This window comes from Ochotona princeps, chromosome X (assembly GCF_030435755.1).
Source record: "Ochotona princeps isolate mOchPri1 chromosome X, mOchPri1.hap1, whole genome shotgun sequence".
Classification (NCBI taxonomy): Eukaryota; Metazoa; Chordata; class Mammalia; order Lagomorpha; family Ochotonidae; genus Ochotona; species Ochotona princeps.
In genome coordinates, this window is record NC_080865.1 from 34,487,083 (window position 1) to 34,505,882 (window position 18,800).

The following is an 18,800-nucleotide window of genomic DNA, read 5'->3' on the forward strand; positions in this document are numbered from 1 at the left end:
TTCTCACATAACACCATGAGTGGAGGAGGCCTGTGCAAGAACTAGAGGCCTGGAAGTGAAGAGTAACACTCAAAGGAAGCTTTTGGGCCTGTCCTTTCCATCCCATTTGATGATCTAAGTGGAATTTCAAGTTCTCAAGCTTTCCAGAGAAATCTTTATATTTTTCATTTTATTTTGGGAGATTTGGACACGTGTTGCTTTTTTAAAAGAAGATTTATTTTGTTTTTATTTGGAAGGCAAATTTATAGAGGGCGAGAGACAGAGAAAGATCTTCCATCTTTGGTTCACTCCCCAAATGACCACAGTGGCCAGAGTTTAGCCCATCTGAAATCAGGAGCCAGGAGCTACTTCCGTGTGTCCCATGTGGGTGCAGTGTCTCAAGGCTTTGGACCATCCTCCACTGCTTTCCCTGGCCAGAAGTAAAATGATCTGGATGGGAAGTGGAGCAGCCACAGCACAAATCAGTGCACATATGGGATCCTAGTGCTTGTACAGAGAGGACCAGCCAATTGAGCCATTATGCTGGCCCCAAGTGTTGCTTTAGTACAACTTAGTAATGAGCTTTAAAAGATAAAGTCATTCGCTTAGCAGTTTAGCCTTTTTTTTTAAGTACTGAATCAGTTTATCTTATTCAGTGTATTTCCAGAAAAGGAAATTTATTGTTTCATTTTTAGCCTAGGAGGGGAATGCTTCCCAGCTAGACAAGAGAGCTGCCATGCACACTGTGACTCTCTTTTCTTTGAACACTCATATCTTGTGGGATTTAAGAGTTGCTGCCTGCGATCATCTGTTCATTTATTATCATCTGTTTTTTTTTTAAGATTTATTTATTCTCCATTGGAAAGTTAGATATACAGAGAGGAAGAGAGACAGAAAAGAAGGTCTTCTGTTCACTGATTCACTCCCAAGATTGCCGCAACGGCCAGAACTGAGATGATCCAGAGCCAGGAGTCAGGAACTGCTTCTGGTTGTCCCACATGGGTGCAGGGTCCCAAGGCTTTGGGCCGTCCTCGACTGCTTTCCCAGGCCACAAGCAGGGAGCTGGATGGGAAGTGGGACTGCTAGGATTAGAACCGGCATCTACGTGGGATCCTGGTGCGTGCAAGGCGAGGACTTTAGCTGCTAGATTATCACACCGGGCCCTATCATCTTGCGTGTGTGTGTGTGTGTGTGTGTGTTTTTGAGGGGGGGATATGGTGTATTCACGATCTCCAAGACATATTGACTTGATTTGCACAATATTCAGTTTAATTTTTTGTTTTTTTTTATTTTACAAGATTTATTTTATTTTATTACAAAGTCAGATATACAGAGAGGAGGAGAGACAGAGAAGAAGATCTTCCGTCTAATGTTTTACTCCCCAAGTGAGCGCAATGGCCGGTGCTGCACCGATCCGAAGCCGGGAACCAGGAGCCGGGAACTTCCTCTAGGTCTCCCACACGGGTGCAGGGTCCCAGTGCTCTGGGCCATCCTCGACTACTTTCCCAGGCCACAAGCAGAGAGCTGGATGGGAAGTGGAGCTGCCGGGATTAGAACCGGCGCCCATATGGGATCCCGGGGCATTCAAGGTGAGGACTTCAGCCGCTAGGCCACGCCGCCGGGCCCAAGTTTAATTTTTTTGGAAATTGAAATTGAATGACAGAAATGGATATTTCACCAGAGAAAGTTTGAATAATAGTTCACATTTGGTAGACACAAGAACATCCAATCATCTTATTCTGTGTTTTTTTTTTTTTTTTTTTTTAACCAAAGGAGAGCCTTGGGCTGAAACTGTCATGTGGATCTGTGATTCGTCAAATAGCTAATTATTTTATTTTCAGGACTTGTTTTGGCAGCTGATAACTGAATATTAGATAGGGCCCAGTTTATCTAATTTAAATATGTGTGTGTGTGTGTGTGTGTGTGTGTGTGTGTGTGTGGTGTGATTTTAAAAAATGAGACAGACGTATTTCACCTACTGGTTTACTTAGTGCTTACAATAGCTGTGGCTGTGCCAGGTCAAAGCCAGGAGACCCGAGTGCAATCAAAGTTTCCTGTATGGATGGCAGGGTTGAATCATTACCTGCTGCCTCCCAGGATGTTCATTCATAGAAGGTTGGAATTGGAAATGGAGCTGGGACTTGAACGCAGGTCCCCAATATATGAGTTCTGCTCCAACTGCAATGCCAAATACATGCCCCTCCATGAGTCATTTTTTGGGGAAGAGGGATTTTCCATAATATCTGAATTCTCATGTCTGTTTGGGTCATATAGAATACTTACTGTCAAGTTGTACAACATTGCAAAGTTGCAGAATGTTAGACTAATTTAATGTTGATTTAATAGGCTAAGGGTAAGAAAACCAAGTTGAAAACATCAACACTGTATTCTCTAAACCAGGTAAAACATATTTCATGTTTGGATACATAATCCTCACTAATTGTCAGTTGTGGAAAGAGATTAAAGAAAACCCATAAATCAAATTTAGAAATCACATGAAGACTGACTTGAGATGACACTCAGGCACTAGCTAAAACTCTAACATTTAAAACCTAATATTCTTCATGAGTTTGGATATGGGCCTTGGGTATAAGATATTCTTTCTCATTTGTGATTTCCTTGGCTCAGCGCCCTATTCTAAAATTACTTTAATGATCAGGGTCACTTACTATGTCGTTTATGGGACAGCTTTAACCTGAGCCTCATCTCATTTGCAAAGCGGAAATGACAAAACCCCGACCTCACACTCAGTAACAAAGCTTTTCACATATTTAGTAGTGGCTGCCTCTTTAATAGTGACTGTTAAGTAGTGTGCTTGGAGAAAAAAATGATTTTCCACTTTTACTGCTTTGTACTCTTCTGAATTGTTAGAACTTACTTTATGGATTCCTTATCGATCATATTTTAAGATTAAAGAACAAAGTCCTCAGGACAGATGTTTAGCTTAGCAGGGAAGATGCCAGTTAGGGTGCTTGTATCCCACATTGGAATATCTTGGGTTTCACACCTGGCTGTACCTCTTACCTTCAGCTACCTGCTAACATGGACTGCTGGACCAAGCAGTGATGGCTCAAGGTAATTGAATTCTTGCTACTAATGTGGGAAACCTGGATTGGGTTTCCTGCTCCTGGCTTTGTCCGTGTCTACCCAGTCAGTTACAGGCATTTGAGTAGTGAACAAACATATGAGACATCTGTACTTTTCTTTCCCTCTCAATGAAATGAAAACTCAAAGCATGGTAATTGAATTATATTCTATTAGGAGACCTACCTGAAATGGTTGTAAATAAGCACCTTAAATGTAGAGAGCCAAAAGAACAGGAATGGTGGAATAGAAAGCATTAACATTTATTTTTTCATGCTGGAATGCAAATAAGTGAGTGTTGTCTGAGTTACCCAGGAGACCAAAATCCTAAGATGACAATAGGGAAAGGCAAGAACAATCCTGATTACAGCAGAGAATGCTCAAGATTTAAGAATTGGAAGCAAAAGAAATCTGGAAATTGGAGCAGAAAAAGAAAAAAAAGTATCCCAAGTTGCCCAAAGAAATGAGTCAACCAAAGTTGACATTCCCATTTATGTAACTGGTCAGCCTTTTGGTCCCACTCTTCAATAGTCAACAGAGGTTCTACCCAGAAAATGAAACAAGCAGGTTGAAGACAAGTAGAAGGAATACTCAAAATATATAGCTTTTATATTTTCAGATACTGAAAAAGAGACCACCTCTTTGAAATAATGAAATGTTACAAAAGTAACAAAAGATGAAATCATAGAAATTAGAAATATAATAGTAAAAATGAAAAGGTCAGTAGAAGGTTTATAAGATAATGCTAAATCTTTTTCACAGCAGGTCAACAAAGGGAAAGAAGTACAAGACTGAAGAGTAAATAGAAAAATCCAGTCCAGTTGGTCCAGATGTAAAAAAAAATTAAAGATCAATGGAAATTTACACATGAAATGATTGAAAGAATTCTTTCAGACTATAAGGTCTAAACATAAAAGCTGAAGGTACCAAATGCCCTTCACTATGGATATAGACTTTTACCTAGAGATATCATCAAGAAATGCTGAAATGTCTGAACTAAGACAGGATCCTAATGACCTAGCATTCTATATCTAGCCAAGCTATTACGTATGAGACATTTTAAATATGCAAGGCCTCAAAAGCTCACTTAAATACACACCTTTTTCACCAAGTCTGCGTCATACCAAGGGAATGAAGCAAGAAAAAAACTGAAGAAAGCAAATACTGAAAAAGAGTTCTGACATATAACAGAGGGAAGGAGAAATTCCTAGAATGATTGATGGTGAAAAGAGATTCTTAAAAATGGACACTTCAGGCATAGAAATCTACAGATCCAGATTATAGCTGTCAGAAGTTTCTAGATAATAACACCTTGAAAGAAAGTGTTATATGGATATAATGAGATGAGATTTGTAGAGCTAGGGAAATTAGAGCTAGAAACAGTGCTGTTGCATTGTAAAAACTAAGCAGCCAAAGTGCTATAGTTTATATATTGTTTGATTGCCTCCCAAGGCTTTATGTATTGAACTTTAAAATTTATTTAAAAAAATTTTTGATTAGCATGGAGTACATTGTATTGGGCGTAGTGTAATGTCACAACAAATATACATAAATGATTCATATAAATTAAACCTCCTGTTTCCTTTATCATATGCTGTGGATTTTTCTTTTACTGTTCTGTAGAACTCCAGTACCTATTACCTTCATCAAATCCATTTTTAGCATTCATTATCAAATGGATATATATATATATATATATATATATATATATATATCTCCATCTATATCCCTATATCCTGCCACCCTTCCCATCCACTAATGATCACTCCTTTAGATTGATGCTTATAGCCCTGTGTATCTCCTTCCTTGTGACATATTAACAGATGGAAATTTAATCCATTTATGGTGTTTAAAAGTGTAATTGGGAAACCATTAGGATTAGGTAAGTTCATTAGGAAGAAGCCCCTATGATTAAATAAGTGTGGCATTTCTAAGATTAGGGCACGAGACCAGAAAAATGTGTTGGTATATATAATCCGTATTTGAATGGATCTTTTTTTTAAGATTTATTTTATTTATTTATTTTTATTGAAAAGGCAGATTTACAGAGAGAAGGAGAGACAGAAAGATCTTCCATCCAATGGTTCATTCCCCAAGTAGCTGCAGTAGCTGGGGCTGAGCTGATCTGAAGGCAGGAGCCAGGAGATTTTCTGGGTTTCCCACGTGGGTGCAGGGTCCCAAGGCTTTGGACCATCTTCGACTGCTTTCCCAGGTCACAAGCGGGGAGCTGGATGGAAAGTGGAGCAGCCAGGACATAAATCGGTGCCCATATGAGATCCCTGCACTTGCAAGGCAAGGATGTAGCTACTAAGTCATTGTGCCAAGCACGCAACTTTTTGTTTAACTAGTCTAGACAGATACACAGATATGAATGTTCCTCATCTGTTGCCATGTGAAGCTCTGTGATGCTTTTGGATTTGGCTGACAGGCAGGCTACCAGATGAATTAGAGCTTGTGGCTGCAGAAACATGAGCCATAATAAATCCCTTCTCTTTATGAACTACCCTGACTTACATGTTTTGTTTCAGTAATGAAAAATGGACTAAGATACAAAGCAAAACAAAAAGTCTACTATAAAAATAATGAAAACGAATTCAGCAAATATTTCTCGAAATAATATATATTGTGGACACAAAGAGATACTCAGTGTCTTTAGTCATTAAGGAAATACAAATCAAACCTTAGTGTGATGCCATTGCATTTCTACTACATTGGTTATAATAAAAATGACAGCTAATAGTGTTGGTGAGATTTAGAGAAATTGAAGCTCACATTTATTGCTGTTGAGTTATAACTCATTTTTTTTAAAGATTTTATTATTATTGGAAAGCCGGATATACAGAGAGGAGGAGAGACAGAGAGGAAGAACTTCCATCCGATGTTTCACTCCCCAAGTGAGCCGCAATGGGCCGGTACACGCCGATCCGAAGCCGGGAACCTGGAACCTCTTCCGGGTCTCCCACGCGGGTGAAGGGTCCCAATGCATTGGGCCGTCCTCGACTGCTTTCCCAGGCCACAAGCAGGGAGCTGGATGGGAAGTGGAGCTGCCGGGATTAGAACCAGTGCCCATATGGGATCCCGGGGCTTTCAAGGTGAGGACTTTAGCCGCTAGGCCACGCCGCCGGGCCCCATAACTCATTTTTGAAAGTACTTCAGCAGTTGCTCCAAAGGTTTTAACATGGAGTTACATATGATTCACAATTGCATTTCTAGATATATGTCCAATAATAGTGATAACATAGCCATAGAATATTATGTTCCTTCTACATTAATGCCCATTGCTAAAAAAGGAAATAAGGAAGATGTCCCTCAACTAACAAATTTATAAATATGCATAACATACCCAATAGAGTCAAATCTTATTCAGTCATAAAAAGGAATATTATACCCATTTCTACAACATGGCGGAACTTTGAAAACACTAAGCCAAGTGTAGTAGTCATATGCCAGTTATCTGAAATCTCCAGTCTAGGAATATTTGTTCTACTGTAAAGTAGATTGTGGCTGCTACAGATGATGGAGACAGGGGAATGGAGAGTGATGTCATATCTGTATGGGCCTTCCTTTTTTTGGGGGGGGTGATGGAATTAATTTTTAAATTAAGTAGCTGTGACAGTTGGGTAGCTTTATAAATGTACTAAGTAGTGCACTTTAAAGTGAGTGAATTGTATATGTAATTTCGATCTCAGGATCATTTTAAAAATGAAGTATAGGAAGGAGAGGCCTACAATAAAACTTGATCTGTTTCTGGAGAAAGTATATGGGTTTCCTGGCTCCCATGCTGCCTCCAGCAAATTACCACTCGACATAAATTCAGCAGCTGGAGGAACAGCTTGTCCTACCTGTATTTCTTTCCTAGGAAAATCTTTATCTTCTGAGTTTTGAATCTTAGGGCTAGAATAGGAGTCCTTCATGAACTTAATTCACAAAACCCTCCAGTTATTTATTTGTAAAACTCCCGAATGTTTTTCCTCCCATGGTTGTCTGGGCTATATTTGGTCATGTGGAGTCAAACAGAACTTGGATAGTTATGTGGCCTTGGACAAAAATTAGTTTACCTCCCTTGAACCTTCATTTCTTTCCCAGTATCTGCTTCTCAGCATTGTGAAGACTAAAATGAGCTGATGAGCTTTCAGCAGGTATCCCAGTGCCTGGCCTGGTGCAGGCCTGCGCTAATGTTAGCTTCGCTTTCTGTCTCACTATTAAAAATATTTCTCTGGTCCAAAGCACATTCGTCAGAAGACAAAGACCACTTAACTCTGTCCTAATTTCTTGCCCAGCAATAGATGACCTGTAGCTTTAAACTAATGTTGAGGCCTGTAAACTCTGTTTTTTTTTTTTAAAGATTTGCTTATTTTTATTGGAAAGGCAGATCTGTAGAGAGAATGAGAGACAGAAAGATCTTCCATCTGCTGGTTCACTCCCCAAGTGACTGTAAAAGGTTGAAGTTGAGCTGATCCGAAGGCAGGAGCCAGGTCTCCCACGTGGATGCAGCATCCCAAGGCTTTGGGCCATCCTCTGATGTTTTCCCAAGTCCAAGCAGGGAGCTGGAGCAATACAAATCAGGATCTGTATGGGATCCCGAGTATGCAAGGCGAGGATGTAGCCACTAGGCTATCACCCCGGATCCCCCTTTTAAAACTCTGTGTTCCTGATGTTTTCCAAGCCCTGAAACATTGTAGATGCTAAATGAATTTGACTTCCTCTGAGACAATAGAAACCATTTACACGGCTTTCCCAGCATGATGTTGAGAGGGTTGCATAATGTCAATGTTGGAACATGACAAGTGAGCATTGTTAGTGCTGCTTTGGAGGCTGTGTGATTTCCAATTGTGCTGAGCAGCCAAGAACTTAATTAAAGCTGAGTCCATATGCTTAAAAAATAACAAAGAATGACTTCAATGAGGCAGGTCCAGGTTCCAGTTATCTTCGACTCATCATGAAGCTGTGTAAAAAAACTATAGCTTATGTTGTTCAAGGCATGTCAGTTCACTCTTGTGTTTCTCCTTCCTTTTTTTTTTTAAAGATTTATTGATTTTTATTGCAAAGTCAGATATACAGAGAGGAGGAGAGAGAGATAGAGGAAGATCTTCTGTCTGATGATTCACTCCCCAAGCTGCCGCAAAGGCTGGAGCTGAGCCAATCCAAAGCCAGGAGCCAGGAGCCTCTTCTGGGTACCCTGCATGGGTGTAGGGTCCCAAGGCTTTGGGCCACCCTTGACTGCTTTGCCAGGCCACAAACAGGGAGCTGGATGGGTAGCAGGGCTGCTGGGATTAGAACCGGCACCCATATGATATCCCAGAGCATTCAAGACGAGGACTTTAGCTGCTAGGCCATGGCGCCGGGCCCTCTGTTTCCTTTTAAAAAAAATTTGAACGAGTGCTTAATACATGTGAAAGGTAATGTACAGAAGATGAGGCTGCTGCCATACAGGCGCTTTTGAATTGTATTTCTCTGTGTAACAGCTCCCAGAGTCTCCAGCTGTATCAACAGGAACTACCCTTTCTGTAGACACAATGATTTGGGGTTGTATTTTAGGAACTTGAAACTGCTGAGACAACTGCAAAAGTAAATTCTATGATGGCTTTTTTTTTCCTTCTGAGCAACTATTGAAATGGACCACATGAAGCAGGACACTGTGTCCTTCCTTGTCATTTCTAAGCAGACAGGAAGTCAACCTACAGACGTGTAATCTGTGCCCTTTCTCCCACGTTTAGGAGCGGAAAAAGAAATTTGAAAAGGATGGGGAAAGGTTTTATTCTTTGCTGGACCGGCACTTACACCTGTCGTCTAAAAAGAAAGAATCTCAGTTACAAGAGGTATGTGTAATTGCCCTTGCCTACCCTGGCCATTCTATTTGGAAGCAGTGGCGGTTTCCTGTAGCAAGGCTTTCCCAGCACCTTGTTTCAGTGGCAAACCAGGTGTGATGTTTGTACTTGCAGTTAAACCTATGGCCTGGGACTCAAGAGACATACATTACTGAGCCCGTTCTTCCACTGGCTCACAGTGTGATATTGGATAGCTTACTCTGTTCTTAGTCTCAGTTCCCCATGAATAAGCAGAGCAGTGATACTCAGTGATCTGCGCTCCTTTTTAATTCCAGGTCTCTGTTGGCTGAATCCACACTAGGATATGTTTACATTGTAATATTTGGCACATCAGGAACGTTTCTTCTATTTTTCCCCTTAGACGATCCATTACCTGCTTTGGGTCCTGTTCTAGGACTACCAGTTACATGAGACTTAGAATGGCTTTGATTCCAATAAGCCCCCTTTTGGGGAGAGCCTGTACTATATGGGGCACTGTGTTGGGAGCAACAGCACTCCAGAGAGAGAGTGAGATATGCTCCATGCCCTTCTGCAGCTTCAGTTCAGAGGCTAAGATAATACACATTGCTCCCTTAAAAAACATTATTTATTTTTATTGGAAATGCAAATTAGATTTACAGAGAGGAGGAAAGACAGAAAGATCTTCCATCCACTGGTTCACTCCCCAGGTGGCCACAGTGGCCAGAGCTGAGCTCAACCCTAAGCCAGGAGCCAGGAGTTTCCTCCAGGTCTCCCACATGGGGGCTGGGTCCCAAGGCTTTGGGCCACCCTTGACTGCTTTCCCAGGCCACAAGCAGGGAGCTGGATGGGAAGTGGAGCAGCAGAGACATGAACTGGCACTCATATGGGATCCTGGTGCTTGCAAGGTGAGGATTTATCCCATAAGCCATCGTGCTGGACCCCACATTGTTTTTTTTACAAATAGAATTATTTTGCATACCTATATGTGTGTGTGTGTGTGTGTGTGTGTGGTGTTCTTATGGGGGCGGGGAAATGGAAAAGAGAAGGTTCACATGTGGATCTGGGAAATTTACTTTGGGAAAGAATGCTGCCCTTCCAATTTGAGGTGGCCATTTGAAAATAACTAAAGTTTTGTAGAGATTCATTTATGTTGAAATTCACAATTACAGTGAGAGTGAGAGACAGTGAGAGACCTTCAGTCACAGGTTCACTCCACAGATGACTGCCATGGCCAGCACTGGGTCAGGCGGAAGCCACTAGCCCAGAGCTTCATCTGGGTCTCCCACATGGGTGGCAGGGGCCTAAACACTTGGACCATCTGCTGCTGCTTTCCGAGGCCGTTAGCAGGGAGCTGGATCAGAAATTGAGCAGTTAGGACAGAAACGGGGTGCCCTTCTGAAGGTTGAAAATTTTGTTGCGTGCTCAGTCGAGGGTGTTGGTATGACTAGTCCCTCAAGGAAATCCTAGAGTACTCCATCTCTATTGAGTTTCCCCGGGAGACAACATTCTACTTGCGCTGCTAGAATGTGTTTAAGGAATGATTGTGTCTGTGTGATACCCCTGACCACTCTTGCAAGCTTACGCCGAGTTTCTCCTGGGCTTTACCTCCTGTTACTTTTTGCTTTTCTTGTGTCCTTTCACTGAAAGAAGTCCTAGCTATGAGTATGATTCTTACTGAGCCCTGTGGAGTTCTCCTAGAAAATGGCCAAACCTGGGGGTGATCTTGGGGATCCAAAACAGTCGAGATTTCTGGAAGTTTTTGCTGTGAAAACTTCTAGAGTGTTCTGAGAGTTTAGTGACATGTGTAGATATCCCTGGGGCTTTCTTGAGTATGAAGAATGAAGTCTTTATAATTGTTCAAGCAATAATTAATCTGAATGGCTTCGGGCTAGTCACCTTGTTTAAATTCAGAGATTTTATTTTTAGAACACTTTTAGGTTTATAGAAAAATTGAAGGGAGGGTGTAGAAATTTCCCATAGACTCCCAATCCTTCCCTCAATAATCTTACTTACTGTTAATATCTTGCATTATGGTGGCACATTTGTTATAACAGATTAACCAAAGTAGTGTATGCTATATGGATTTTTTTTATTTTAAAGACAAAGTTATAGAAAGGAGAGACAGAGAAAGGGAATTCTCCCCTTTGGTTTGCTCCCCAAATGGCTGAAGCAGTGAACCTGAACGGATCCAAAACTAACAGCCAGGAGCTTCTGGATCTCCGACATGGGTGCAGGTGCCCAAGAGCTTTCCCAGGGCTGGATGGGAAGTAATGCATTTGTAACATGAGCCAGCACCTGTATGGGATGCTGGCAACGCAGGCAGACATTTAGATTGCTATACTATAGAGGCAGCCCTGGAAGATTGATTCGTGACTAGCAAGCATTAGATGGATAGAAGTCACATCTGAATGTATAGTTGTCAGCTTCTGCAGGTTGTATGAGGATGGGACCACCTTTACTGCTGCCTGCCTGATATTGAGGTAGTGTCTGTCTGTGTTTGAGGGCGACTTAAAGGCCATACCAACACAGTGTATATGCACATAGCACCTGTCCGTAGGTGATGGCTGCCTGAGTGATTTCGCAGGCCTCTGGCAGCCAACCTGTTTTGCTTCCTAAGGCTTAAGGTAGTAGGTCAGGGCCAACTGTCTGCTTCTCAGGGCCAGAGTGGGCTGAGCTTCTGTGTTCGACTGCTTAGCTGTTTTTTGAGGCCATAGAAGAGTGAACAAGGCTTCGCAATACTCTCTCAGGTGGCCTTGGCAAGCCCAGGCACTTAGAAAAACTTCTGCATTGTTTCCTGGTGTCTTGGATGGGTGACAGGGACTGCTCATTGGCTGTTCTGGCCTCTTGGGGGCTGAGCTGTTTTTGCTTCTAGGGACCAGAGGTGCATGGGAAAGGCTATTCTGCTGCTTCCAGGGTAACTGTTCCATAGGAGCATCCTCAGGGAGATTCTTTGAGCTCCTTGTCTGTATTCTTCTTGGGACCAGGATATGGTGGGTAGATAGATCCTCCTGGCTCGTTTGTAAGACTGGGTCAATGGGGCTTCTGACTGCACTTGCCTGACTGCGTCAGAGGACCCTGGATTTATAGGATCGAAAGATGGCACCATATAGCAAGAATTTGTGTAGGGAGGGGCGGTGTGTTCTGAGCTCTTTCTCTGGCAACACTACAACAGTGTGGTCACTTAGCTTCCTAAACTGGGCTCAGGATCTGTAAGAGTGTGTGAAATTCTACAGCAGTCATGTTTCTGGTGTGCATGGCATGTGTAGGGACTTGCAGACCTCCCATTTAGCCTTTTCCTGCTGCAACGTCCAATTGAGTTCAGGTTTGATCTTGAGGGCTTCAACAGTAGATCTATGCTTGGTTTTCCTACTTTATAAGGTCATGGTGTGTCTCCTTGCTCTGCCACATCTAGTTCTGTGCTCACGTTCTTGTCCCACTCTTCAGTAGCTGGAGTCTTCTGTTCTGTGCTGTCCCAAGGTTGGAGCATGTGTTGGGAAGCAGTCCCTTGGCATCCTGACCAACAGTTCCACATACTTAGTCTTTGGCTACTGGCCTGGAAGCAGGCGCTGTGTGGTTCCTCCTGGCACTGGAGTTTACTTTGGCCTGGTGCTAATGCCTATATTTCATTTCCTGTCCCTCCCCCAAGTGGCATCTTTCTTCATGGCATCTCCCTTCCTGCTGTGCTGCTTGGGGTCGGGAGAGGGATGGCATAAGCCACTCTTTCTGCCTTTTTTTGTGTGTGTTTTCTCATTATTCTCATTATTTATGCTATAACCAGGCACTGTGGCCTCTTACCTGACTTTCCTAGATCTTGTAAAAGCGGATTGATGCTTGAATCACTGTTCAAATTGGTGTCTCCATGGGAAGATAATGTTTTTTTGTAAGCCTTAGGTGTTTTTGTGCCTTGTCTTGCTTTATTTGAAAGTTATATGTGGTTTCATTTTCTGTTTTAGCATATCAATTCTATTTCTTTTTAAGACTTCTCAGTGGTTTCCCTAGAGCACACAATATGTATTTACAGCTAATCCAGGTCTACTTCAAGTAACGCTCTGCTGCTTTGTGGGTGGTATAACAATTTCAGAATTCATAGCTTCTCCCTTCAGTCTCTTATTATAACACTGTCATTCATTTTACTTATTTGATAATCATCAGTTAAGAATAAGAAATACGGAAGTGGTTTTTACATTCATTCATTCCTTCTCTACTTCTCTTCCTTTTGTAGCTCACATTTCTGACATACCTCATTTTCGTTCTAGCTAGAAGACTTTTTTTTTTATATATATTTCTTGCAAGACAACTCTAATGGTAACACATTCTTTTACATTTTGTTTGGCAAAGTATTTCTTTTTTTCCATCACTCTTGAGAAATAACTATTATATGGAATTCTAAATTGTTACATTTTTTCTTTCAGTACCTGAAATAGTTTCCTTCATGCTTTTCTTCTGCATGGTTTCTTAGAGGGAAGCTGATGTATTTTTTATCCTTATTCATCTGCTTCTTTGCTGTAGCTTCTTTGAAAAATTTCTCTCTATTCTTTAATACTTGGATATGGTATGCTTATACATAGATTTGCTATTTTTCCTGTTTGATCTTTCCTTTTAATAAACTTTGAAGTCATCATTATTTTGGATGTTTAATTCTTCTCTTTTTCTTGTTCCAATATTCTGAGTATACACATGTTATAACGTTTGTAATTGCTAAGCAGTTCAGTAACTGAATTGAATATTCAAGTAAAAAGTTGGATATTCTGCCCTAAGTATTTCACAGTTATTTTTTTCTTGTTGCATTTCCGTCTTCAAATGATCTATTTTTAAGTTCACTGAATCTGTTCTTAGTCCTGTCCAGGCTCTCAGTGAGGCTTGTAAAAGTATTTATTTCTGCTATGTCATTTTGATTTTAAGCATTTCCTTTCTTTGAGTTTTCAGCTGCGTGACAATAATAGCCATCTACTCTTGCTTGTTTTGTTTGTCCATTAGAGCTTTTATCATTATTAATCACAGCTATTTTAAGCTGATAGTTTATAATAATTCCATAATCTTTTCTTTATGCAAATTGAGTTCCGATACTTGTTCATTCTTCCCAGCTCATTTTTATGCCATTTTTTTTCGCCTTTTCATTTCTTGTTGAAAGATGATGTTGAGGTAAAAGGAAGTGAAGTGAATAGATCTTGAGATCTTCAATTTGTCTGATCCAGGGTTAAGCTGTGCTACATTCGCTGCACCTGTGGTTATCTGAGGCTAAAATGACCTATGCTAATCATGTTTCTGTCTTTGGATTTCCTTTGAGAGTTCTGAAATAAGATAGCCATGTTCCCAGCACTGACCATGCTCCAGCATAGCTCTGGGTCTTCTGCTGCGGTAAATCTTGATTCTCTATATTCGCTTCTCTATCCTGTTTTGGAAGCAGTATTCCTTTTTCTGTTAGATCGCAGAAAAGTTGTTGATTTTTTTCCATTTCTTTAACATTTTTCTTAATGTTAGAGTGAAGGTAATAACTTCTGCATCTCTTGCATATCACACCAGAGACTGAAAGCCTTGGATTGGTCATGTTTTACCTCTTGGATTCATATTCTTCATCAGTTGCATGAAAGCATTGGATCACTAATTGGTGGCTAAATCCTCCTCTGGCTCTGGCATTCCGTTTTTTCAATAAGCACTGGCAATTAGAGATGACCGTGTCAGTTTGTGACGTTTGTTCCTGTCCTTCTGCAGGCAGACCTCCAGGTGGACAAGGAGAGGCACAACTTCTTTGAGTCCTCCCTCGATTATGTTTATCAAATCCAAGAAGTTCAAGAGTCCAAGAAGTTCAATATTGTGGAGCCAGTAAGTTCTATGTGTTAATGAGTAGTCTAAAAATGTTTACTATCGCTTCTCGGCCTTTTGGCTAAGATCAAGTTTTAAAAATGTTTACTGAGTGTCAGGTAAATATATAGCACTTGGAGCATAAAGTTGGAGTCTCAAAGGATGTGATGAAGAGTCAATGCTTGATAATGAACTTCAAGAACATTGTTATATTGGCTTGTGTTTTTCTTGCCCTCTATTTTCTCTCTTCAATTCTTCATTTTTTCTCTGTTACTGAATTTTTCCTTTCCCTTTTCTCTTTTCTCTTTCTTCCCTCTCAATTTCTGTAATACTCTGTTATTTTCTTCCTCTTATGTCTTTCTTTTCATGTTTCAGAAGGCATCATAAACCAGGTACTGTATTGAAATATTGGAAATGCATATCCTTTGTACTCAATGACTTCCTAGTGTACTGTTTGTATGCCTTAATTATGTAATTTTTTCCTGTTCAGTCTCTGTAACTGAATTCCAAAGGCAATATGCCAAACTTTGTTTGACAACTAAGGTTTATTTTATTTTGTGAAAAATTTGTATTTATTTGAAAGAGTTACAGAAGGGAGGTGGTAGGGAGATCGAGAGAGAGAGAAAAAGGAAGAAGCAGAGAGAGAGTGACACAGAGAGAACTTCCATCCACTGGTTCACTCTCACAATAGCTGCAATGGCTAGAAGTCAGGAGCTTCACCCAGGTCTCCCACATGGGTGTCAGGGGATCAAACAATTGGGCCATCCTTCACAGCTTTTCAAGGCTATTAGTGGAAACTGATCATAGTGGATCCAGGACCCAAATTCCCACACTTAAGGTATTTTGTTGACACAGGTGGCTGCTTAACATGAGAAACCACAAATCCATTCCTAAGTATGCTTAATTTTAGTTTTATTTATTTGAAAGAGTAAGTGTGAGCTAGATAAAGGGAAGATGGAAGAGAGGAAGGGGCAGAGAGAGAGGAAAGGAGGGAGGCAGGGAAGAGAGAAGAGGGAGACAGGCAGGGAGGTAAGGAGAGAAACAAAGGGAAGGTGAGAGAGAAAGAGAGAGAGAGAGGAAAGAGGGAGAGAGAGTAAAGGAGTCAGAGGGAAGAGTAGAGGGAGAGAGAGAGAGAATAATGATGATGATGATGATGATGATGGTGATGGATGGAAGGAAGGAAGGAGAGATCTTTCATTTGCTGGTTTAAATGCCCACCACGGTTGGGACTGGGGCAGACTAGCACCAGGAGCTAGAAATTGAATTCAGGTCTGCCACATGGGTGGAGGGAATTCAAGTCCTTGAGACATCACCTGTAGGCTCCCAGGTTTGCATCTGTGTGAAACCGGGATTGGAAGCAGAGCTTAGACTTGAGCACAGGTGCTTTGTTGGGGATGTGGGTGTGCCAAGTGTTGTCTTAACCACTGCACCAAATACCTGTCCTCAAGTATGTTTACTTTTACTGTCTTTTTAATTATATAAGAAAGAACTTACTGCAGAAAACTTAGAAAAAATTCATAGAGAAAATAAAACAAGAAGAGGTATCCTGTGCAAAGATAATCACTTTTTTTTTAAGATTTATTCATTTTATTACAGCCAGATATACACAGAGGAGGAGAGACAGAGAGGAAGATCTTCCGTCCGATGATTCACTCCCCAAGTGAGCCGCAACGGGCCGATGCGCGCCGATCCAAAGCCGGGAACCTGGAACCTCTTCCGGGTCTCCCACGCGGGTGAAGGGTCCCAATGCATTGGGCCGTCCTCGACTGCTTTCCCAGGCCACAAGCAGGGAGCTGGATGGGAAGTGGAGCTGCTGGGATTAGAACTGGCACCCATATGGGATCCCAGGGCTTTCAAGGCGAGGACTTTAGCCGCTAGGCCACGCCGCCGGGCCCAGTAATCACTGTTAATATTGTGGCAATGATTCTTGCAAATTCTGTCATCTCTATCTGTATGTGTATACTTGTGTATGAATGTGTGTACACATATATTCATGTGTGTCTGTATATATTGCACATGAATAGGTGTAAATGCACATCAGTGCATCAGTTGTCTATATCTGTATGTATAAACATATTATTCATTTATTTTCTCTTACATACCAGAGATTGTGCTAGACACTGGTTTTTCTATATGAGCAAGAAAGACTGAGTCTTTAGGAAGACTCATAGGGTAGACAAAAAGAAAAGATGTCCGTCATTATGATGTTTTCCAGTTTTAGTAAAGAAACTGAAAGAAACCAAAAAGTCCTTTGGATCAGATGATCAAGAGGACTTCTGAAGAACATTCCAGGAAATACCTGTGCACCCCTCTTACATTAAGAATGGTATGCTCAGGGAATGAAAAGGAAGCAATTTTTATTTTTAGATACTTGTGAGAGAAAAGGAGAGGGAAGGAGGTAATGTTTGCTAGAAAGGCATAGAACCTGAGTTCAAGAAAATGGGTTTGGGTTTTAGAATAAGCATGCTAGAAAAAAATTCACCACTGGGTGTTTTAAGCAGGGTATGCTGTAATTAGTTTTATTATGTGGAGAATGGCTAGGAAGTGGCCGTAGCAGACATGAGGAAGCCAGTTAGGAGACTGCCAATTGGAGGGAAAAAGGAGGTGTTGATTTGAGTTAGGGCGGTAGAAGTGAAAATATATTTTAGAGGTGGGACTAGCAGGAATCACTGATGGATTCAACTGGAATGTAAGTGAAGGAGGAACTGGGGACGAGTCTTTAGTTTCTGGCTTGAATGTCTAAATGAGTGATTATATCACTTCCTGTTAGAGAGTGTAAGAAACATGTGGATGTCATGTTAGTTGGTAAATAGTTACAAATCTTCTTTCCACTGTGTTATGTCCTGTACATAATATTCTTTTCTTCTTACTTTGCAATCCTTGTTATGACTCTGATGTTATATAATACTAATATCACTACTTTCAAAAATAGTATTTATATTTATATATATATCTACATAAGAAATATTACACAAAGTTAAAATATTAAATATAAAAAATAAATCTGTAAAAAATGTTGCAACAAAAATGTATACTGTGACTTGAAAAAATAATCATTGATAGTTGTTTTCAATTATTCCTACATCTATAACTCATTATGAGTGAAATTCAGGTCATTTTATACAAGTGACTTTTCTTCCTTTCTTTTTTCCCCAAAAGATTTTCATTATAAAATCCCCAAAGGGTCTTTTTCTCTTCCATACCTAAAACTTCCCTGTGTACTGTAAGTTTATTTTACAAAGTAGTTTTAAGGATTTACGCACTCAGGGACTGTGCACCAAATGACTCTACCTTCAAGTATTTGCTTAACTTGGCATTGCAGCGACAACACTTCAAGGTGTAAAACTGACAGCACATCATAGTTTTGCTTAATTATATGTTTTATTTAATTGGAACTTTTCTATATTTATTAAAAATGTTCGTTTATTCCGTGAAAAAGATTAGTTATTATTTTTTCAAACTGAGTCCAGGGGATGGTCTCCTCTAATTAAGAATAGTTGTGCGTCGACCTGTTTGTGTTTCTACGACTACATTGAACACCGTCCAGAGTAGATTGTTTTGTGAGTTCTCTTTTTTGTTGTTGTTGACTAATCAGAAGGTGCTAAAGATAAAGCTGTTTTCCTGTGTTATCCCTAGGTTTTGGCCTTTCTTCACAGCCTCTTCATTTCTAACAGCCTGACTGTGGAGCTCACTCAGGACTTCCTCCCGTACAAACAGCAGCTGCAGCTCAGCTTGCAGAATGTGAGTTTGCTTGTGGGTTTCTTCTTCCGTCTTTCCATTCTGGTTCAAGTTCAGCATCAGCGATCCTGGCTTTAGAATTCTAGGGTATTGTCCCGCACTTGTCCAGACCACATTGACATGGGTCACAGATATTTTAGTGTACTGGGCTGTCCTTGCTTTTCCAGTTTCCACTCCCTCTGTCTTTGAGATGGATTGTTGTTCAAGCTGCCACCGATAGCTTCGTGTAGTCAGCATTTGTTAAATTTGCTAATTTACCATGTAGATTTGCTAGATTAGAATACAGTCATAAGCTACTTCCTTGCCAGTCAAGACACTTTCACTGTGTCTTGATAATACTTTTATTAATGTGCTATTATTACCTTATTATTATTGTTATTAATATAAACATGCATGTCTTTATCTTTA

The 18,800-nt window shown here is 40.7% G+C and overlaps 1 protein-coding gene across 5 annotated transcripts in view; it reads left to right on the forward strand.

The window, feature by feature from the left end:
- The window catches only part of OPHN1 (oligophrenin 1), a 329,287-nt gene that overhangs the window by 146,388 nt on the left and 164,099 nt on the right, over positions 1 to 18,800 (forward strand). For all 5 annotated transcript variants that reach the window (XM_004595205.4, XM_058658533.1, XM_058658534.1 and 2 more), the window contains 3 exons: positions 8,781 to 8,882; positions 14,565 to 14,675; positions 18,291 to 18,395. In XM_004595205.4, coding sequence (XP_004595262.2) covers positions 8,781 to 8,882; positions 14,565 to 14,675; positions 18,291 to 18,395 — 318 coding nt within the window. The remainder of the gene's footprint in view (positions 1 to 8,780; positions 8,883 to 14,564; positions 14,676 to 18,290; positions 18,396 to 18,800) is intronic.